Here is a 14864-nt window from a genome sequence, read left to right as displayed (position 1 = left end):
GTGCAGAGGAGCTGCTCACTTGAAATGCCTTAGGTGCGGAGGTGTGAGTCAACGAGGGGGGCGAGGAAGGAGGCAAAATGCAGGCAATGGCACTCACGACGTATGGTTGGCATAGCAGCTGTGTTGTTCAGGGGTTATAGACAGGCATCTCTGGAGGTAAGCTGCATGTATCCTAGCTGAGGGTGCCATCCACATGCACAGGGAGGAGATGCTAGCTTAGGGATGTCCAGCAAAGACAGGGCAAGGTCCACACACAGGTTTTAGGATCAGAGAGCTGCATGAATGCAGAGGAGCCTGGAAGCCAGTGACTGATGTGGACATCTTTGTAGCATTTGGTATTTATTTATTTTTACATAGGATAAACAAATTTGAATGTCGGAGCAAGTTTGAGTGGTTCTCTAAAGGTTCAGCAAGACGCCAGGCAGGTGCTGGCTTGGGGCAGGGATATGAGACAGCATGTGGTGAAGCCTCTTCAGCCGGAACAGTGTTTGAGGGGACGTGGTGTCCCTTGCCACAGTCAGCAGGAGCTCCATGAGCATGGGATATTCAATTTAAAGCTGGCATTGCATTTGCTGACTGGGCCCTATATTTTAACTACACATTTAAAGCCTGCCTATACTGACTGAGAGCATTTGTCTGCTCAGGAGTAACTCCGCTGCACCCAGCGTGGGCCAGGTCCCCGTGTCCTGAGGAGCCCCGTGCTGAGCCGCAGGCTCTGTGTGGCACCTGGAGGGCTGGGAGGTGGCACTGGGGGACGTGATGGTGTGTGCTGCGGGGACACAAGGTGCGGGTTTTGGAGACAAGATGGGGAGATGTGTGGGGAGAGAGAGGGGTGGTCCCTGTGGGGGACATGAGAGAGTGGTGTTTAGGGACACCAGAGTGCTGCTTGGGTACACGAGAGAGTGGTGCTTGGGGACACGAGGGGTGGCCCGTGAGCACATCAGTGGGGATGAGGAGGACACCTGGGGACACAAGCAGCCCCTGAGAACGACGGGGACAGATAACGACGCGACACGGCCTCGCCCCCAGCGCTGCGAGGGCCTGCCCCGCGGGCCGCCAGGAGGCGGGCACAGCGGCGTCGAGGCGCGGCATCCCCACCCCCCCCTCAAAACTACAACCCCCAGCGTGCCCCGCGCCTCGCTTCCGGCCGGGCTCTTGCGCCGGGAGGCCAGCAGCGGCGAGGAAGCCCCGCCCCCGGCGGCGGCAGGCGGCGCTGCGGTTGGTCGGCGGCGCTGCCGCTCAGAGCGGGGTCGGAGGTCAGAGTGCGCGGAGGTGAGCGGCGGTGCTGGGGACTCGTGGTGCGGAGCGGCTGCGGCCCGGGGGGGCCCCGGGGAGCCGGGGGGGGGGCGGGGCGCGGCGCCGCCGGGCCTCGGGAGGCGGCGGGGCCCGGCCGGGCAGGGCCCGGCGGAGGCGTGGGGCCGCCGTGGGCCGGGCCGGGGAAGGGGGAGGCCCGGCCGGGGAGGTTGGGGAGGGGGGGGTGGCTAGGCCCCGGTTCCCGGTGGGGCTCCCCCCGGGGGAGGGAGGCGGGGAGCGGAGGGAGGCCGCGGAGGTGGGGGGGGGGGGGGTGGGACGTGGCGGGGCCTGGGCCGCTCGGAGCCGCTGGGAGCCGGGCCGCGGCTTGGGGCCGGCCGGGGCTCGGGGCCGCACGGGCCGCCGCGGTGCTGGGCCCATGGGGCGAGATGCTGGGGGGCCGGGGGGGGGGGGCGGTCGCGGGGGGCTGAGGGAGGGGAGGAGGGCTGCCCCCCCGGCGGCGGGAGGGGAGGGAGGGGGGCGGCAGCGCCGGGGAGGGCCCCTGGGGATGTGGGGGAGGAGGAGGTTGGGGTCCTTCCCCCCCCCCCCCCCTTTTTTTTTTTTAACCTCCTCCTTTTGAGGTTTTTGGCCCCCTGTCTCAGATCCTAAGGCTCTGGAGGCAGCTTGAGGCCGAGGAGCACGGAGCTGGCGGCTCGTCTCCTCGCGGGCAGCGGGAATTTTGCCTCCCTTCCTCTCCTTGCTGCTGTGCTGTTGCGGGTGTTTCTTCTCGGCTGGGACGTGTGGGGAGATGTTGGCGTTCGCCCCTCGTGCGCTGTCTCTCACGAGTCTGTGTCTGGCGGATTTACGTGGTCGTTGCTGGTCTGTCTGCTCGTAAGCCTAACACTCGATTTACCTTTCCTCTGCTTAATCCTTCTCCTTACCGAGCTCTGGGTTTCAGCGGTGGGTGGGTGGATAGCTGCCGCCTGCTCTGAGCTCTTAATGCCCGTTCAGTTGCAGTGGAAGGGACCGGGGAGTTTCCCGTTTGGTTAAAGCCTGCGGCACACCTCGGGAAGGGCGAGGTGCGCGGGGCGCTCAGCAGGCGCAGCTCCGTGAGGCTCGTCCCATCAGGTGTTGACAGAGAGTTGTTTGAGAGCTTTGTTTTTCTAAAGGTAGCTGGAATTGATTTTACCGTTCAGTGGTGCATCTCTTCGCTTTGTGTTGAAGTTGGTGTATGAGTTTTTTATTCCGAGAAAGAATTGTTCTTAAACTAAATAACGTGTTAGAGGTCCAGTTGGTTACTCTTCAGTGTGTGGGCTTGGGAAGTTGGATTTCAGATATTTTTGTTCCCTTTCAAGCCCTGAATTCTGGTCTTTGCAGCTGAATTTTGATGTTAATTTATTGCATGGACTAAATACTTGTCTCATTTCAAAGAGTGGCCCTCTTACGGTTCTTGTTTCTGTCAAACTTTGGGTGGCTGTACATCAATGGTGTAGTTTTGTTTCTCAAAAAAAAAAAAAAAAGTGCTATAGCCAGACAGATTTGAGTGTTACCAAAACCCAGAAGAAGAAGAAACCCATTTAAAGCATTAAGAAGGAAACACGCTAATGTGCTTGATGCTAAATAAAGCTTTTGGATTGAGCATACACTGGAATGGTTTGATGTGGCCTTAAGGTTCTGCTTTGCAGTTGAGAGATACTTAACTTCAATTTGATTTTTATTTATTTTTTTTTACTATTATTATTCTTTTCCTCCTTTTAATTTTGGAAATAAAGTTCTGGAAGAGGCTTAAGTATGTGAAGTTCTTGCGCTTGACTCTGCTCCTGGACGGCCCCAGTAGCCAGCTCCGGGTACAGGGCGGCAGGGCTGTAGGACGCAGGGCTGGTGCTGTGCAGGCGTGGGGCTGGCTGTCGGCGCTGTCTCCGTAGGAGAGCACGGGAGGCTGTAAAGCAGCTGTGCCTCTTTCACAAGGGTGGATCTGAAGCGCATGTTACCGCTGGAAGCGGTCATCCTGGTGACTCCTGGTGTTTTACTCTAGCGGTACTGAGCGATACAGCAGCGTGGCGCAACGACAAGCGGAGGAGCGGGGGGAAGAGGACGGGCTGGTGCTCACGGAGCGTGTGCTGGAGCAGCGGTGCCAGCCGTTGCTGCCAGGTACCACCTGGCAACTTCCCTCCCTTAGGAGCGGTCACCTCTGTTGGTCAGATGCCAGCTGAGTGGTCGCGTTCTCTCCAGATACGTTGTGCGGGTGATACCTCACTCCTAACCAACCTTTTTTTTTTTTTTTTTTAATAACTTCGGTTGTACTCGTTGCAGTTTACTTTTTGTCCTTAACTGGTTGGGTATGAGAGTTAGCAACTTCTGTGCTGGTTTCCCAGGGTCGCTGAGCCCGGGTTGTGTGGAACTCACCCCCTGTTGTAGCTGCTGCCCGGCTTGCAGCGTGTATTTGCCTGTCCAACAGGACAGACCTTTGGCAGAGTACAGATTTATTTTTTTTTTTAACACTTCCAGATTTCATATGTGAAGATCAAACATGAGCAGTATACTAAGATTCGTTTGGCACTCTTAGGTGCTAACCTTCGAGTCCGTTTTTCGGATAACGAAGGTGTGCAGCTGTGCGAGTGCTTTGAGCGACTGTGGCACTTGTGTAAGAAAACCAAGCGACTGCGTGCTAGATTCCGTTAAACAGGAGGCTGGCTGGCGGGCGTTTCTCCTTTCACAGAATTAGGCCGATGTGCAGCAGTAGCTTTCCCTGACTGGAAGCGTAGTAGCTGCAAATCTCTTATTTCTGGCGCAGGGAGCTCTGCGGGTTGAGAGCATCGCAGTGCCGTAAATTTCAGAGCTCTTCCCAAAGACCAGGGCTGGGGAGGTTTGAATGAAAACTAAGGTGTGTTATTTTTTTGACAGTGAAGGGATTGACCACCGGAACGAGCGGGCTGCAGGTAGTTGGGAGCCCCCGTGTTTGGTGCTGCAGCTCAAGGCCAGGAACTCTTCTGAGAGATGTGCAAGCCTTTGGGCTCGATTCAGGAGTAATGAAGTGGAAACGTTACGGCCAGCGTTACACGAGGTTCAGGCGGGATGGCCCGATGGGCTTGCTGACTTCAGGTTTTGTGTGTTTGTGCTGCTAGAGCCAGGATACCTTCTCTGTTCTCTACAAAATGCCGCGCCGGCCCGGGCGCAGGTGTCCTGGGCTGAGCTCGCAGTGGGGTGAGGGGCCGAGCGAGCCAGCAGCTCCCCGGGCTCATCTCCCTCCTGCTTCTGCCAGCGTGGGCACAGCCCCTCCGCGGAGCTTTGGCGCTCGTCCAGCCCGTCCCTGAGCTGATTTGCCTCACGGAGCCAGCAGGAAACTATCTCGCTTTAACCGTGTTTTATTCTGGCTGCGTTAGCCCTTTCGTGGGTTCCTGTGGTTGAATCGGCTCACGGCGAGGCCTGACGAGCGCAGGACCGGGTGCGAGATAGCCGACAGGAGAATAAGGCCGAGAGGGAAGGATGGGCCTGCCTGCTTCTGGCCCCCGAGGGCTCTCGGGGAGGTTAACCCCGTTCTGGGTAGCTTCGCCCCAGGGCATTTCTTACGGCTCCCACGCAGAGGTGGGAGACTGGACCCGAGGGTTCTTGTCTGAACTCAGTAACTCTTTGCTGCAGTACTGAACCCGCTCTTCCCCTGCGGCTTTCCGACCTGTTGTATACATCTGCGCTTACTTCTTTAATTTTTGTCGTTTCTCTCCTCTGCGCTTTCTCTAAGTGACCAATCCTTTACTGTGCGGAGCTTCTTCAAACCTCAGCTTAGGTCCGTTTGCTGATCCGCGCTTGCTGGTGGAGGAGGTTTAAAAATACCCAGCAAAACCTCTCTTAAGAGACCAGTCAAGGAGGTGACGAAAGTGGGTTGCCTAGCGGAGGTGGCCTAATAAAACGGGAGCGGAATTGCTCTGCGCATCTTCGGGAGCGCTCCTGGGTGGTCTGCGCGGAGCAGTCGGCGGGCGCGGGTGTCGCTGTGCTGCACGTGAACTGAGCTGTGTTTGTTTCCCAGCCTCGTAGGGAGTGGTAGCCCCAAACCGGCGCCTCCCGCCTCGCTCATTGTGATCTCACAAGCCATCGCGTCTGTGGTGTCACAATGGAAGAGATGCTGGTGCTCGGACAGAGCCCGTGCCTCTGACATAGCAGCCGAGGAACGCAGCGGGAAGAATGAGCTCGAGGAACGGGTGAGAACCGAACCCAGCGGTGCCCTCCGTCCTGTAGTCAGCCCTTCCCGCGTTCGCTCGTCTCGTCTGTGATGCCCCCGTGGTTGGTTTTTAATTGAACTGCTGAGACGTGCATCCCTCTCAGACGAGCAGTCGCCGCTTTGCCCCTGGAGCCCCTTCTTCTCTGCTGTTGCCCTCCCGTACTGCACTGGGTCTAACCTTAGACCGTAAGCTCTTGAGAACAGGGGCCTCTTCGTCTGTAGTGGGGAGAAGCTGCGAGCGATTCTGGAGCGCTGTGAAAACCGAACGATTGAGTCCAAGTTGTATCTGTGATGAGTAAGGAGGGGACAACACGTAGGCATCCCATGGCAGCGCTCGGGGGAAGCGACGTTACACATTTCCCAAAGTACGGGCTTGGTTGTCTACCGGTGCCACCGGCAAACCCAGCCAGAAATGGAGTGCTGTCACGGAAGGGTTCTGGATGAACGCTCAAGAGGTGACGCTGTGAGGTTGCAAACTAAAGAAGCAAACTTACCTGTCTAAAATCATGTCACATCATTAAAACGGTTATAAAAGCTTTGTGTTCTGTTTGTTTTACTTTATGCATTTATTTTTTTTTTTGCAAGTTTGGAGAGTGCCAGTTCGGATAAGCTGGTTTTGTCCTTAAGTCTCTTGTTTCCCGTCTCCCAGGCTAGCCAGGTGCTGTCATTTCTCGGACTGTAGTCTCTCATGAAATATTTTGTTTTAGGTTAATGTTGATTTAAAAAAACCTAAGATCTCTCTATTGTTCTTCAGTTATGTCTACATACAATTGAAATATGGGCTCGCATTTGACCTGCGAGTACGCATTTGAACAGTTCCCAAATGGGAAGTCCTGCCTTCTTTTTGCCATACTCTGTTCCAGGAGTTGCTGAGTGTATGCAATTTTATTCCACAAATTCTCTTCTTATCCTCTATATTTATGAATCTAATTCAATAAAATGAGACAAACCTGACTTACATTTTGGATTATGTTTGGTTGCTCTAGCCTCGAGTTTAGCTGTCTGCCAGAGACCAGGAGTTGTAGTTGCCTCTGCCCAGGCTTTGCACAGGGAATAACCTGAGCCATGCTACTCCCAAAGCTTGCTTGCTTTTATTTTTTTATTTCTCGCTTTTTTAAAATTTCAGTTTGCGTTGTCATTTAGGCTATTTATTTTTTTTTTTATAGATATACTTTGTTAAGGCCATTTTACCATAACGTAAAGTAATTTAACATGTAAATGGAGGCTCTCATAAAATAAATCCTTCAAGGTTGGAGGGGCAACCCAAGAAACATTTGTCTTTTCCCCTCTCCTGCCCAAGCTTATCAAACTGAGTGGGGAAGGAATGTTTTTGGGTTAAAAGCAAGCTGTTAAAGTTATGCCATCTTTCGCTGCCAGGTGACTTTAATTAGATGTGGTTGTAAAAAGTAAGCATTTCTGTTCAGTGCGAGGGGCCCGTTGAGCTCAAGATCGTAGGCTGATGAGTCTTGCCATCGACGGATTTGTGTCCTGGGCAACTTGCAAGCGCGCACCTCTGTACGTTCGTGTGGCTTTGGGGCTGGCCTGCAGCTTGAGCCCTTGCAGTGCCCTGCTTTGACGCAGCCATTATCCCGTTCATCCCATGCAACTCGTTTCCTCTCCTGTTCCTTGCCGCTTGAGGTTCCTACTGAGCATCCGCCCTGGTGCAAAGCCTGGGGCACGACAGCTGCTGGTGCAGGTTCTTTGCTCGACTCCTTACACGCTGCTGATCAAACCCGTGCTTTGGCACTGCGTGCCTGGACCACGCGCAAGTGAGAATCGTGGTCAGCCTCAGCTCGTCCTGTTACCTGCAGCCGACGTCCGGATAAATATATTTATATTTTTAAATTTGAAGAGCCAGTTGCTGATGATAGCTGGTGGTGTCGCGTGTGGCACGCTTACACGGCACCTAACGCTGGCTGTATCTTCCAGCTGCAACCCAGCACACGTGGCTGTTTCCCTGTTACTGGGTGTTGCGGGTGTAAAGTGCTGTCACCTTTTCCTAGGTCTGCGTACAATCTGTCAAAATGATTCCTCCAGTCCAGCCTCTGTTCGTGGTCCCGTTACGTTTCTTATGTACCTGTGTGAGGAATTGGAGCTGTGTGGTATGAAATGTTAACCTAGGAGGGTTGGAAGCCAGATGTGACGCTTTGCGCTATCTGAGGTTATAATCTGACCCTGTGTGCATAGGCAATGTGTTTTTTCACTTAGGTGTGGAAATGGGCTCATGCAACGTGTGGGTGTGTCAGGACAGAGCACCGTCTCTGATTTTTGAAGCCGGGCTGCTTGCATTGTTGTCCATTTGGAAGAAAAATAGGGGATAATTACTAGTGCCTTGCATTGTCATAGCAGTTGTAAGTGCTTTACGTGACTTCTAATAAAGTGTGTTTGCTCACCAGCTATCTTGTGCTCTGAGGCACTCTGACCCTGCCAGAGAAGATGATGTAAGGTCTTCCCAGGGCACCTGGAGCAGTGGCTGGGTAAACACGCAGTTAAAACTTCATTTGGCTCGCGGTGCGGGGTTTGCAGGGGGGCTGCTCGTATTTGTATGTATTTGTATGCAGCCTGCAGCGGGGAATCAGCAGGAAATACCCCACTCGCACACCTTTGTTCAGGGCATTGCTCCCTCTGCTCTCCACGTTTACGACGGGGCGCCTGATGGCACTAGGTGCGGACCACGTGGGTGAGACCAGGCGCTGGCGTTGGATGTTGGTTTCCCTCTGTGGCTGTTCCACGGTGCCCACGTGGCACGGACCTGCCTGGCTCTGAAGCAATCCTGCTGGGGCCACGTGGCAATGAGCCCAAATCCCGCAGAGACACCCGGCTTGTCTTTGCCACGTGGGCTCGCAGGCTCGGTTAGCATCCTCTTGGGGACCGCTGCGTCGCTGTGCCTGGCAGGGGTCAGCCCGAAGATTCACGGGAGCAGGTCTGATGCCCTGGCCGTGCCAGTTAAGATGCAGTAGAGGAGTGCTGGTCCTGCTGTGTGTGGGTGCACGGTGTGCTGTGGTTTACTGCCTGCCTTTGATATAGGGGTTGCAGCCTGCCTGCCTCCTCCAACCCAACTCTATATTTTACTTTCTGCAGTAGGCTACAGAGCAGGTTTTAGCGCGGCTTACACAGTGCTTTATTCAGGGACGTTATATTTGCTGTGATGGACCTTCAGATTCATAGCCAAGTGCTTGGAGACTGAAAGCACGTACACCTCAAATCTCTCCTGTTTGGGGCAGGTTAGAAGTGAATGTAACTTCTATCAGGCAGTAACGCGTTTGTTAATGACAGCGAAAGCTGTAGATGGAAAAGCAATAGGTAGAGCTGAGACCCTATAGGAAAAATGCAGTGTTGGGCTCGCAGCGTAGCTCTTTATTATGGTTTTGGAACTTGTGCTAGCAGTTTTCCAGGTACCTGCTGCCTGGCACGCTGCTTTAGTACAGCAAGTGGTCCCCTAGAACAGGAGAGCCACAAGGTGCAGCCACGTTCGCACCGCGGGCAGCGGCTCCACCTGAAACCCCCCCGGCTCCTCTGGTTTCCAGCTGTGGAGTGCCCGGGTGCTCCTTGCACTGCAGCCCTCAGAAGGGAAGGGTGCAAAATGTGTGTTTACTCGGAGCACGCAGCCTGCTCAGCCGCAATTATCTCCTAATCTGGTCCTTCCGAGTTTCTCTGGGCTCGCAGGTAAATACAGATTTAGCCGCTATTCGAGGCATATTATTTACCTCATTAAGTGTATGTTTTGGCACGTGCGTTATTTACTCGATGGACTAACGGCTGGGAAAGAGCAAATGCTGTCTTTTGTGCAAATAGCGACTTTGGTCGCAGGCTGCGAGTCCTCTGTTTTGTCTCTCCCATTTCACGGAGGAAATGCAAGCGCACGCGTGGCTGGGCTTGGGCAGCGGTGGGGCTCTGCCCGGAGCCAAAAGCAGGCGATGCCTGTTGTCCCCAGCCCCACAGCGAGAGGGTGTGATGTGTGTGGGGAATTATGCCCTGCTGTATCCTTGCTTGGAAGGATGGGGTTGCCCAAATTCACCTGGTTTGCCACCGTCGGCCGCTGTCCCCAGCTGTGTGCCAGCTCCGTGAGTGGAGCTGGGTGTCTCATCCTCATAAATGTGAGCCTGGGAGAAGCTCCTAGGCAATGATTTTGCAACATTTGAAAAGAAAAAGGATAGGGGGAAATCCGGACAGTCTCACGTGGGTGGGGTAATTTATTAAATAGCCCTTACTGAATAGAAGCGTTAGAAGGCGATGGCTGCGCGAGGCATTTCTGGGGGTGAGGGAGGACGATCATAACCTATAAAGTCTTACATTTTGCTGGAAGGACAGCTTGGTGCCTGCTGTTCACATGTAGGCTTGTTGTACCAGCGTCTTCCTCAGAGAAATACCTGGAGTCAGAAATCCAGTGCAGCACTAAAATCGCAATGCTGGGAAACCTGGTACGTGGGGCAAATGAGAGCTTCCCCGGGGAGGGCTCCTCTGGCCCCCAGACGTGTGGGTTTGTAGCGGAACGGGGAGGTTTCGGTGCGCCTAACAGGCGTTGTCGGGGCCAAGCTGTTCCGATGGGTTGTAGCGCTGATGTTTAATTCCTGCCGTGTATCAGAAGTTGCATTGTATATGAACAGATGAAAGGCCTCCTCTGAATTTTCAGTGGGTTTAGGTCAGGCTTTTCATGCGTCATGGTTCGTGTTGTGTTCTGCTATGATAAGGTCCGACGGGGAGGTGTAATCTGGTGCCTGGAGCCACGAACGTTGTGTGGCTCATGGTTCTTCACTTAGAGCTGTTTGCAGAGGTTAATTTCCAGTTACCTGTGATTCTGGACACCGTGAGCTCGGTCCAAATGCCACCTGTCGTGCTGAGGGCAGGTTGCTGCGTTATTCCAGGTTTGCAAGGCTGGAACCTCCACCGGGAAGCACAGAGAAAACCCCCGACGGAGAAGCGCAGTGGAGCAATGCTAGCAGAGATGAGATGTGCCTAAGTAACACGAGTCTCTCTTCAGTTTCAGATGCCTCTGGATGTTCAATGATAGCACTCCTCCATACTGGAGCAGCAAAGTTTCCCCAAAACTTACTTCCAAGGGCAAGACAAGCTGTGTGCTCCCTCCTCCCGCCTGGTGTTCTCAAAGGGTACGGCTCCATCGTAAGCAGGAAACTGGCGTCCCACGGCTTTGGAGCTTCCATGGCAGCAATGTCGTCCTTCCCTCCACAGAGATATCACTACTTCTTAGTGCTGGATTTTGAGGCCACGTGTGACAAACCACAGATTCATCCTCAGGTAAATAGTTGGTCCTGTTAATTTTCCCCTTGTGAGTTGCTGCTGCCGTTTGTGAGAGGGGGAAGGAAAAGACACGGTGCTCACTGGCTCATTTCCCTTGGTTTCTGCCACCTTCTTCCTATCGTTGGTCCTCCAGAGCTCTTAGCTATCACCTGCTCTCTGAGGAGCAATGTGAAGCCCTTGTGGTGGGAACGAACAGGAGGAGCCTGATTTCCGTCAGGGAAGTGACAATACAATATCAGAAATGCTACTTAAAGTCATGCGTGCCTGTCATCTGCCTGAACTGGAGAGGGTTTAAAATTGCAGGCTGGGAACCTGCATTGGCAGAGTACTCACAACAACCCTGTTTGATTCTGCAAGGTAAAAGGCTGTTACTGAAGTTATTTTGTGTGGTTGTTAACTCTGGAGTGTAATGAGATATGAACTGGTCAGCTTTGGGGCGATTTGTCAGTGCTTTACCTCCTGAGACGTGCAGAGATCCACCTGAAGCTCAGATGTTTTTCTGCAGGCGGTTCTTCCGTAATAGCGCAGAGCAACTCAGTAAATATATTTTCAGTTGTCAGCAGGATGGGGCTAGGGTTTCCGTTTATATTGGAAAAACACGCTGAAAAGACAAAGTATAATATTGGGTTAGTGGCAAACCAGCAGAGTTTCCGAGTCTCGAAATGGAACTTGGACTTCACGCCTTCCTGTGCATTGAGCAACTGGCCTCTTACTGCTATTGCTGGCGCGTTGGCTCTGAGAATAAATTCTCTTTGCTTTGCTTCGACTGTGCTAAAGGCTGGACAGCAATCAACATGGTATCTCGTTACTGAGATGGCTTGATGCAGTGTGTTCGTTTCCCAGCGCAGCCGTGGTTTCCTCTGGGCTTGTCCTGCCACAGGCGCGCTGCAGGTTGGGATCAGACCTGGCTCGTCTCTTCCCCAGCGGTGCCGCTCGTCCCCGGTGTTGCCTGAAAAAAGGACCGCAAATTTGCTGCCCTTTTGCTGGGTCTTTGTGGGAGGCTGTTGGGGCTCCGCATCCGGGTCTGGCAGCAGTTTTAAGCGCTCTCCAAGTGAGATGTCGGGCTATTTCCTGCACGCTCAGCCTCGGGTGCACAGACCTGTCAAAGCTGTAAATCGGATCTACCTTGTCCCTTTGGATATGGGCTTGGTCTGTGCACATTTTGATGCAAAACCATGATGCATGGGGAGCTAGTTTACAGCTGGCAGTAAAAAGGAGCATGAGTGGAATATGATTACTACTGTTTTAAGGAGCTTTGTCCCCAAGTCCTTGCCGGGGAAAGTAATGGCCTGGGCCAATGCAGATCTGCTATATATTTTGTTGCACCTTTAAGGTGGAGATGTTCTTCGGTGGTGTTTTTTTCCAGTCTGCTGTGTTCAGCGTCTGTGTCGTATCGCGTGTGGTGTGAGGCCTGCCAGTCCCTCACGTCCTCGCAAACAAATGAGTTTGACAAATAAAGGGATGGCTCTTGCTGCATGGAAATCGGTGCCGCTGAAAAGGCTGAAGTTGCCTGCTGCAGTCAGGCAAATTTACAGAAAAGAGATTTGTCAGCTCATGCCCCTACCTACACCTTTCCTTTCTGCTGGCCAGCGTGGCTTTAGCTCAGTTTGCTGCTGGGCTGTGCGTCGTGGTGAGCAAACTGCTGTGTATTTTCAGGAATGGTTCGTGCAAGGTCTTCCTAGCAGGATCTTTCCGTGGAACAGTGCCAGGCAGGCTTTGTAGCTGTGGTCTGAGGACAGACCTGGGAGCCAGATGTGGTCAGGCGCTGGTTTTAACTGTGGTCCCAGTTCTTTAGCTGCTTTCGTTACTTTACTTGCAGTAAAGCAAGTAAGCCTAGTAGGTGATGCAATGAAATTCGAATGCACTGGAATGTGATGAGGAGGCTGCACACAGAGCTGAGCCGTGATCCAAGTTACTTTCAGTGGGTAGTCATAGCTGTAAATTTAGCCGTCTCAGCCTCGAAGTCGGGCAGAGTGCACTTGCCACTGTGCAGTGCACTTTTCTCACTAACTGCTCTTCAAAATGTTCCAGTTCCTCAGCAGAAGGAGCTGTCTTTTTATTTACACCAAGGTCTGTGCCTGCCACATCTGCTCCCCCCTCCTGCTGTATTTACTTGTGCTCTCCTGCAGCCGGCAGCCTCGCTAACGTTGTCCCTGGGGAAGTCCTTCACGCTCTTTCGGGAGCCCCGAAGACTCCTGCATTTCCATCCCCTCTCATGCTGTCCTGTCCCCTCCAAGGTCTCATGGCACGGCCTCCGTAATGGGGATCAGGGAGGGTTGAGGACGGCAGCGTTCCCCTAGGAAGCCATCTGTGTTGTGGCCCCACTGTGTGCTGTATGGCAGCTGCCCTTCGCATTACCACTTCTGCTCCGTCCAGGCCCCTGCCCTACGTCTGCAGAGGAGCGGTAGCATCAGGAGCATGCTCCAGCCACCCTGCGTCCTCGCGGTTTGCTGTCACCTCCCTGATTCCTCCCAGCTTTCAACAGATACGCCCCCAAATCAAAGCACGTATTTAAATGCACAAAGAGGCAGCTTGGCTTGCGGGTTTTGTGGCTATATTTAGGAGCGATGGGCCATCCCAGGCAGAAAAGGAAGCAGAGGGTTTAAGTGCTCTGCACCAGACGTGTAGGTGGGAAAACTGGAAGACTAGAGGCACGGTCTGTGTCACGTAGTGCTTTAACCAGCCAAAGGTCAGTAGGGGATTGGCAGTACGGGATGTTTATGGCTGCCCCCTCGCATCTCTTTAAAGCTTGCCTGTGTGTTTGGAATTCGATCCAAAGCCCGGTGGGGTCAGGCGGGAGCTGTCGCAGCGTGCAGGTCGGCGGACCTGGGGCCACGGCAGTGGTGGCGTGCTTCATTTGTCAGCTCAACTCGTCACTTTCTCTCTTCCCTTTGCTGGCTGCTAGGAGTTTGTAAGTGCCTGCCTCTTTTGTGCGCTGTCAGCATGTAGGGGTAGGTACATGTGGTGGTTTAGATACACAGGAGAAGATGCATTAATAGGTGGGAATCGTTCTTCTGTCCCTTTGTCCTTGTATACACCGGTGTTTATGGTGGCTGGTGCTTTCAGTGACTGTTAAGGAGCTCAGATCTGCAGCTGCCTGTATCCCTGTTTTATTGTTGCAGTGAGGGGCTGTGCCCCATTCGGTCAGCGAGCCATGCGTCTCGCCTTCAACTTCAGCAGAGTGGGCAAAAAGCAATGATTTTCTTAAATGTAAAGAAGTCTAATGATAGAAATCAGAGCTGTTCAAAGCTGAATATGAAATTATGTCTCTACGTTGGATGTCAGTCTCTACTGTAATCCATTAAAACCACTTCCATGAAAAACAAATGCCGTTCAAGCTTGTACACCTGCTGGCTGGACGTGTCAAGGAGCAGCAGACCCCCGGATTGGCAGAACTCAGGAGCTGGACCTAGGAGCGGTTGAATTGCTAACTGAGTTTTTGGTAGCGATGAAGTTACCGGTTTCTCGTGTCAATTTTTCAGGCACTTGACTTCAGTGTCTTGGGTTCGCTCCAATTTGATAATCAGTTGGGAGTTAGAAACCTGCCTCTTCCACTCTCTGTGAAAGGAAGGTTTGAAATGTTCAGGTCTTCTCATTGCTAAAGGAGGCTGTCGCCAGAGGCAGAGAGATTAATTACAGATGATACCGTCCTTGCTCTCTTAAACAGCATGTTTTAAATATGAAATTATTTTGATAGTTTTCTTTAGTGCATCCTACTTCTTTCAAGTTTGTTTAATGTGCATTTTGACTGATACTTTTGTGCATTTTAATTGCTTCTGTCGCACGAAGCTGGACGTACTTTGTAATTGAACAAATACAGAACATTACTCAACACTTCAACATGAAACTGTAAACATTGAGACTACAAATAAGCACATGTTCAATTACTGATTTAATTTTAAATAAAATAGTAATAATTTAAGCATAATAATAATTTAAAGTAGAAGAGTAGTAGTGCAGATAAACCTGTGTGGTCATAGTACATTTCCTGATTGGCAAAATCACATTAACAAATGAGAGCCAGCCTTTCCGTAAGGTAACAATAAGTACAAATGAAGACAAGTTTAAATTGGTTTCAGGCTGTGTTTCCTCGAGAGCTGGTGTAAGTGAGCATTAAATGCATTTTCCCCGTTCTGGCTCTCAGTCGCAGGCAGGTACA

The 14864-nt window shown here is 52.6% G+C and overlaps 1 protein-coding gene across 7 annotated transcripts in view; it reads left to right on the top strand.

Moving 5' to 3' along the window:
• The first annotated feature begins 1161 nt into the window (after window positions 1-1161).
• The window catches only part of ERI3 (ERI1 exoribonuclease family member 3), a 118444-nt gene continuing 104741 nt past the window's right edge, over window positions 1162-14864 (top strand). For 2 of the 7 annotated variants that reach the window (XM_040566406.1, XM_040566407.1), the window contains exons 1-2: window positions 1182-1272; window positions 10428-10702. In XM_040566406.1, coding sequence (XP_040422340.1) covers window positions 10451-10702 — 252 coding nt within the window. In that variant the 5' untranslated portion in view covers window positions 1182-1272; window positions 10428-10450. Of the gene's footprint in view, window positions 1299-3518; window positions 5427-10427; window positions 10703-14864 lie in introns of those variants that run through there. The other 5 variants (XM_040566402.1, XM_040566403.1, XM_040566408.1 and 2 more) reach the window with 4 other exon arrangements.

Source organism: Cygnus olor, chromosome 8 (genome assembly GCF_009769625.2).
Source record: "Cygnus olor isolate bCygOlo1 chromosome 8, bCygOlo1.pri.v2, whole genome shotgun sequence".
NCBI lineage: Eukaryota > Metazoa > Chordata > Aves > Anseriformes > Anatidae > Cygnus > Cygnus olor.
The sequence above is the reverse complement of the archived record's forward strand: the minus strand, read 5'-3'. Positions and strand labels throughout refer to the sequence as shown.